Source organism: Montipora foliosa, chromosome 3, assembly GCF_036669935.1.
Source record: "Montipora foliosa isolate CH-2021 chromosome 3, ASM3666993v2, whole genome shotgun sequence".
NCBI classification, from domain to species: domain Eukaryota; kingdom Metazoa; phylum Cnidaria; class Anthozoa; order Scleractinia; family Acroporidae; genus Montipora; species Montipora foliosa.
Window position 1 is genome coordinate 26,893,290 of NC_090871.1, and position 7,650 is coordinate 26,900,939.

The following is a 7,650-nucleotide window of genomic DNA, read 5'->3' on the forward strand; positions in this document are numbered from 1 at the left end:
CTTATGTGTTTACATTCATGTTGTTCATTAATCGCAGCACTCAGACCCGCGATGGCAGTTTATAGCACTTTTCTTTGTAAACACGGTCGAAAAGCTAGAGTGCTGCGTTGCACAACGAATAGTTTCTCAAATTGAATCGAAATGACAGACAAAACAAAAGCAGCCAACAGAATCTCTTAGTAATCAAGTTGTTTTTATTGCCTTTTGAATACAATCAATCCACCTGAGATTTGTTCATAGCTCCTCTATCTCGCGGCAGCAGATGCATTCCTTTTCTTGCTGTCCCGGCCTCTCAGTTCAAGCAAAAATCACAGCTGCACCAAGTCGTATTTCCCCATCTTGAGTCTTCCCTTTCGGTTGCTTCCTCTTCCTCCGATCCTGAACTTTCTCGCATTGGATCGAAAGAATATGGTTCAAGTTCTGCCATAAACTTACGTGTATTAACGACGAAGAAAGCGGAGTACTATGTTGAGACTTAACGATAACAGAAGATTTCAGTGAAAACCAGCTGCTTGCTTGTGCGCAATGACGTCACAACATGGCGGCTGACATTCCTTTTTTGGAAGTAACCGGAAGGAAAAGCAAACAAAATGGCGGGCGTTCAAATTGGAAAAACAACCAAAGATATTGGGCAAATTCAAGGCCTTTCAAGATGAAAAAGGATTTTTCCTGTTTGTTTAGGTAAAGGACGTTATATTTCGATAATAATAAGACACAAAAAAATTTGATCTTCTAGCCTTCAGTTCTCCTTTAAAGTAATTATGTAATTCCGTGATTGTATGACTACTGGCTTAGATACTGTAGATGTCAACAGCCAGTAGGCATGTCATGCATGTTACTGTGCTTACAGTGCATATGAGTGTTGTTTCTGGATCTGGAAATTTTCGCTGGATGGTCATGTGCTTAAACTCATGCACGTGTACAGTGTATTTCATGGTTACCACTTTTCTCTGCATTTGTGCAAATATAACTTATGCAATTGCTTCATTTTTTTTTTCGTTCTTGGGCTGTGCATGTGTTTATGATTTCTGTATGGTTCATTTTTTAGTAATAATAGGTTCTTTTCAAAACGTTGCACTTCGATTTGCTTTTAAAGAGAGTTGAGATGTACATGTAATTAAGTAATAAGTGATCGAATGTTACCTTGTAATCCACAGAGCGTCTCCTGGCAGCGCAGAATCCTCTTGCCCAAGCAGACAGACCACATCAACTCTTTGCAGATGCACCTCCAACTCCTGCAGCAGCCGTACCACCACCAGCTCCAGCCATGGTACCACCTCCAGTCATGACAATACCTGTACCACACCCTGCTCCAGGTGTACCTGCAATGCCGCCCCCACCTGGTGGCCCTCCATTCCCTCCTGTTCCACCTGGCATGCCTCCTCCAGGTAAAAGAAAACTGTTGCGCATATATTCCTAATATCTTTTGATCTGGTTACTTGTGGTGCATGGGATTGGATCAATCTGTGCATTTCCTTTGGTAATGAATCATAGGAAAAGTCAAATTACAATAAAGTTTCAAGAAGCAGGGAAAACGCATCACTATGTCACGTGTTTCCCCTACACTTCTTTCATGCTACTTCCCCTTCCTGCGTGCGTTAGAACAGAACAGATCACAGGCGACACCTCTTTATTATTTTGTTAATTACCTCATAAAAATGTGTAAAGAACATAAGTGACAAATGAACCATCCACTTGAGTTTGCCCGCTATTTGTGATAATTTTTGCAAGCATTGTCTTCTTTGTGCCGTACCGGTGTTAAGACAGACAAAAGCATCACTTTAATTTGACATTCTCCTGGTCATCAGTTTTTATAAGCGGACTACAAATGTAGAGAAGTGCATTGGCAGTGCTAATTTTGATAAACATCACAATGGTGTCCTTGCTCTTTCTGCAACTTCAACGTGATGTCGAGAATTCAGTTCGTTGGGAGCTTTAGCAACGACAACAGAATCGGCAACGAGAACGTCATCTCAAAACATAAATTCGTGTTATAATCACTTCGCGACTATTCCAAGCTGGGAGCCTCTCAAGAATGAAACCGATATAAGTCACGCTTAATTTAGGGGAGAAAATGGAATATCCTTAAGAGCCGACGTTCTCCCGAAAACCTCAGTTTTTTTTTTTCATTTGACGTTGTTAGGGAGCTTTAGCAACGACGACGGGAACGGCAACGAGAACGTTATCTGAAATCATAAATTCACGTTATTGCAATCACTTCGAGACTATTTCAAGCTTTATAATATGACAAAGGTGTAGCAGTCCCTCAGGAATGAAACCGTTACGAGCGGCGCTTAATTTAGGGAAGAAAATGAAAAATTTCCTCCCAAGTGCTGACGTTCTCCTAAAACCTCAAATTTGGCTATTTCACGCTTTTGTTTCCCAGACGACGGCAAAGAAATGGACAAAAATGAAAAATGAACGTGCAGAGTGTGCAAAGCTATTGTATTTGACCACTAAATATGTAAATTTGTGACGTTCCCGTTGCCGTCGCCGTTGTCTTTGCTAAAGCTCCCTGTTGTTTTGCTGGCGACGGCAAAGAAATAGATCAAAAGGAAAAACGCTCGTGCAGAGCGTGCAAAGCTATTGCTTTTGCCTACAAAATATGCAAATTTGTGACGTACACGTTGCCGTCGCCGTTGTCGTTGCTTTAAGCTCTCTGCTATCACGAAGTGTCCCCTAAACTTTGCTGCTCAAGAAAAGTTAACTAAGCAGTCGCAATTGCCGAATCTAAAATGATGCCACCATTTAAGGTAACTCTTACCTTAACTGGAAATACAAGTGTAGCCTGTAGGTATACTGTAGCAAATACGTAGACTTGATCAAGACACTTTTATGTTTGAATCTCAAAATTGGGCTTGCATCTAATTGTATGTATTTGTGGACATAAGTAGCGAATTAGGCCGGAGGGTCGTGGGTTCAAATCCCATCTGGGGCTTGGATGTCCCAAAGGATTTTGAAAAAAATTAATATTTGTTTTGCAGTGAAAATAACAATTGTTTCGTATTGAATTCACTACTACACCTTCCTTTTTCCTCGGTTGACTTGTAGGTATGCCTCCACCAGGAATGATGCCACCACCAGGTTTCCCTGGAATCCCTGGAATGCCTCCGCCACCAGGACAACACCCCGATCAGCAACCTCCCCCACCACCACCCCCTGGTGGTCAAATGCCCCCACCACCTCCGCCTCCCCCCATGGGAGGACAGTTTCCACCTGTACCACCCCACATGCCCCCACCGCAGGTAAGAAATAATAATTATTGTTCAATTTCTAATGGGATACAAATCTTAAAGAAGTTTTATTAATTCAGAATGTAATTCAGAGTGTTTCTTGCTGGCAATTTTTTCTGGTGAATTTGAAACCAGAATATTTACGGGATATAATAGTTATTCTTAACCCGTATGAAAGGACCTTGTTTTATGGAGTTTTTCGCTGAACTTTTGTCATTGATATAGACCGATATCATAAATGGCAGCCAAAAACGTATTATTTTGTTTCTTTGCTAATTAGACTCGCTAGCCTCGTTTGCATGGACAAAACACAATAGAAATGTCGTTCGAGAGCGAGGCTAGTGAGTCTAATTAGCACATAAACAAAAGAGTACATTTTTGGCCGCCATTTATGCAATCGGTCTATACTGCTGCTGAGTTTTTTTATGTGAAGTAAACGCAAATTCCTTTAGGTGACAGTGCGAAGGCAATCTCATTAAAGGATGCTGAAATATCATCTCTGGGTTTTCATGTGACCTTCAATGGAAAGGGCTGGTTTTTTTTCACATGGAGGTTGGCAGATTCTGAAACAACTTGAAATGTTCTTTTAATTGGGGGCCAATTTTATTTTTCTATACATGATTTCAATTTGTCCACGCAACAAAAAATCAATCCCCACATGTATATATTTCAGAGCCTCTTCAATCTGTAGTTTTCTCTGAAAGAGCTCATAAGGGACTCAGAGCAAAATACATAAGAATTTGTCAGATTGTTTGGGGCGTTAATTGCAGTTAGAATTTAACGTGACAGAAAAGTTTTACCAAAAGTATTTTAAAAAGAGACTTTTTTATTTAAATAGCAACTTTTTTGGCTGGAATAAAATTTTTGTACTTATTGTTCAATGAAAAAAGCGGAAAAAACGTTTGTGGGTTCTCATAAAACTAATGCTGTCATTAATGATAATGATACGATATTAAGTTTTTTTGCCGTTTCATTTGGCAGCCTCCTCCTGGCCAAGGTCCTCCCCCAGACCATCCCAGTGGGGGCATTCCACCCCGACCTCTAATGCCATTCCATCCTCCTCCCCCTGGTACCGGTGGCAGGCCGCCGATGCCGCCGCACGACATGGGACCACCACCCAGAGGAATGCCAAATATGCCAGGACCACCACCCTTGATGCAGACACCCATCAGAATGATGCCTCCTGGTGGTAAGTGACCATGGTTACTGTATTATGTTTTGTACTCTTCTGGGCAAGTAACATTCGTGTTAATAGACCTTATTCACGATAGCCGCCATGTTGGATTTGCTATTATCATGCAAATTAGCTACACACTTCTGAGGGGGCAAACAACACAAGTTCGAGAGGTTATAACGAACATCTTAGCCACACAGATGATTTGTTTCATGTTCATTGAATGTTTATCACCTAAGTAGTAAAACAGAATGCTTGCACAAGTTACTTCGATTTTTTTTACTGAAAAATTAGCAGATAACAAAGTAGAAAGTCAAAATGTCGGAGGCAATCAAAAGATATAAAATTATTATAAAAGGTACTTAATTCTAAATTCTAAAATGTACTTTTAGCAACGTTAATTCAATATTTCGACGTGCCGATTTTCCGCAATTTGCCTTTATTCCAATGTTTGCCCCCCAGCATAACACATGGCTAATTTGCATGACAATTTGAAAACCAACATGGCCGCTATCGTGAATAAGGGCTATTTACATGACTGCCCAGGGTTTTCAATAGAAGGCGGCACCAGGCGATTGATCTCCGCGTACTTTGGGATATAAAGCCGTTTACTTTACGTCCTGCTTGCTTTTCTCTTGTCATATCTTGTACGATGTGATAAAAAAACAGCAACGTGACAACCATCTTGTTTCAATGACGTCAACATCCGGGTATGCGACGTTCACTTGAGCCCAGCCCTTCACGGTGAAATAGATCAATTCCAAAAATTAAAATGAAAATTAAATTAAAGAAACGTAAGAAACGTATTGTAAATATTTTTCAATTTGACGCCCAAAAGGCTGGAAATTGCATTTCTGAGATTCAATATTTCAAAACCTTCAAGGGGAGCATGCCTCCGGACCTCCTTAGTTTCGACTTTTCACGGCTCCTCGATTTGTCACAGCCGCCTACTTAAGGTTCAGCAGACGCCTTCAAATCCTGTTGAGAACCCTGGACTGCCACGTTTTTGTGATTTTCGGTAGACTCCTAAAAGAAGTAAAAAATCTATCCCATTTGAATCGAAATATCACTTTTCAGCGAAAAAACAAGTGGTGGATCACTTTTTCAGGGTATCCAATTAATGCGATAAACCTCCTTTTCTCCTTGTGCTAATAATCCTTATCCAGAAATCTATTGTTATCATTAATGGTTTACGGCTGTAAAGTAGTGAAAAGTTAGGGCCGGGAATGCAATCCTCTTTTTTTTTAAATGTAAACTATTCTATATCGCTGTCCTTAATCGCTCTCAGCCCCCCAGTTGTTTGCGAGTAAGCAGTCTCGTCTAAATATCAAAAAGAGGTATCAAGTAGTCTTCATTGTATTGCCTTTGAAAGATAAATTACCACATTTATCCGCGCAGCGTCAGTGATATTTTCTAAAACAACTTTGGTGTACGTTAGATGAAAAATAAAATGTCTTTCAACAGAATAGCGTGCAAGTAGAGAATTCCATGATGTGTTGTGCCTCTCGGAAGTCGCACAAAAGTTTGTTTTAGTATCTGCAACCTTCTATTAAAGATTAATATTTTTCTACAGTAGCTGTTTTATTTTATGCGAAACCTTTCTACTGAAATGTTATTTATATAAAAACGTCATGGTTTCTTCCTAGGTCCCATGCCACCTGGTGGGCCGCCAAGGTTTGCTCCTCCGCCCCCACCCCGCTAAGAACGGAAGCGGATGGAGGGACATGAAATAGACGCGCACGTCAGTTACTTGACAACTATAACGGATGGAAGCGGATTTGATGGGCATTTTAATGTTTAATGCTTCTTGAAATCATATTGACAAATACACGGAAGGCCAGATCATACAGTATTTCAAGGAAAATACATACCCTTGTCGAAAATGCAATGAAGGCTGCATTCTCTTCAGAGAAAAGAAGATAGAGGTCTCTCCGGTCTTCTAGTAAATAAATCGTTCTGTACATTTTTATTGCTTCGAACTGTTTTCATGCATGTACATTGTGCGTTAAAGTCTTAAATTAAGCTATATTTTAAGTACATGTATTATTCAATCAAGATTCTTTTCGTTAAGGGAACTTCAGTAGAAACCTTCTGAGCCAGGGATTGCAACCGGAAGTGGTTTCGGCAAAGTTTTCAAACAAACTTTCTCTACACTGAAAGATCCTTAGCCGAACACAAACGATGGTTTCAAGGCATGCGAAAAGACAAGAAACCCCACACTCCCGGGTGTCGTCTGTCACTCAAAAATGTCTGTGCTGTAGATTGACTTCACCGTCTTTTTTGCGTATTTTTCTAGTGCTAATACGTACGTTTTTGCATTTTTGTGTTTAAATACGAACTTGAAGTAAATGCTACTGAAGACCCTCAAAAGACCAGTGTTTATTTGCCCTTTAAAGGGGCACTGTCATGAGCTGCGCATGCTCGAGTTTGTTTGCTCTCGAGCCCACGGAAATGCTAGCCGCCATCATGGATTCACGCGTGAGTCACGTATATTCGCCGGAGTTTTTCCTTTGTCCACCATGGCCCTCCCCAGTGGACACCATTTTGAATTTGTCGATTCAACTTGAAAAAAGTTAACCTAACACTTTTCAAGTTTTCACAAGACGCTAGCGCATGCGCTTCTCGTGACAGTTTCCCTTTAACAGTGTATTTGGTGCTTGTTAATTTTTTTCATTGTCAAAAGATGGTTTTCGATCCTTTTAGCCGCTCCATGTAGAAACGATTCTGACAACAGGTACTGCCACATCGGGGCTCTTGCCCTTCTTTCTCCGAACAATGTGCAGGTTCTTTAATTAAAGTGCTACTGTGATAAAAAAATCACTTCCTTTTTTTCTTCAGATTTTGAAAGTGTGATTGCTTCACACTTGACTGGCAAAATTTTGAGCTTTGATTTTTATTTAAAGGTTGTTTACTTCAAGCATAAGTTTTGGACTTCAAGATCCGCCATTACTCACGTTCGAAACTGATCGATTGGACATCAGAGGGGGATCTAGGGAAAAGTGATGTCATTGACTCACTAGCTTAAAATTTCAGCGTGAAAACGCAGCTTATTATATATGCAAAACACGAGTTTGAAAGTCTGAAAGCCCGAAACTCTCGTGCTGCATATTTAATTGAGCCGCGTACACACGCATTGCATTCTTAAGCCATTGAGTCTTTGATGTCATTTTCTCCTCGATCCAGCTCTCTCAAATGCTCTCTCAAGACTCCAAAGTTAGTAATGGCTCTCCGTGAAATAGGAAA

The 7,650-nt window shown here is 40.5% G+C and overlaps 1 protein-coding gene across 1 annotated transcript in view; it reads left to right on the plus strand.

Moving 5' to 3' along the window:
- Positions 1–6,777, plus strand: part of LOC137997194 (splicing factor 3B subunit 4-like) — a 17,595-nt gene extending 10,818 nt beyond the window's left edge. Inside the window, exons 6-9 of the mRNA XM_068843053.1 lie at positions 1,158–1,388; positions 3,052–3,245; positions 4,215–4,422; positions 6,054–6,777. Coding sequence (XP_068699154.1) covers positions 1,158–1,388; positions 3,052–3,245; positions 4,215–4,422; positions 6,054–6,109 — 689 coding nt within the window. The 3' untranslated portion in view covers positions 6,110–6,777. The remainder of the gene's footprint in view (positions 1–1,157; positions 1,389–3,051; positions 3,246–4,214; positions 4,423–6,053) is intronic.
- Positions 6,778–7,650: the final 873 nt, after the last annotated feature.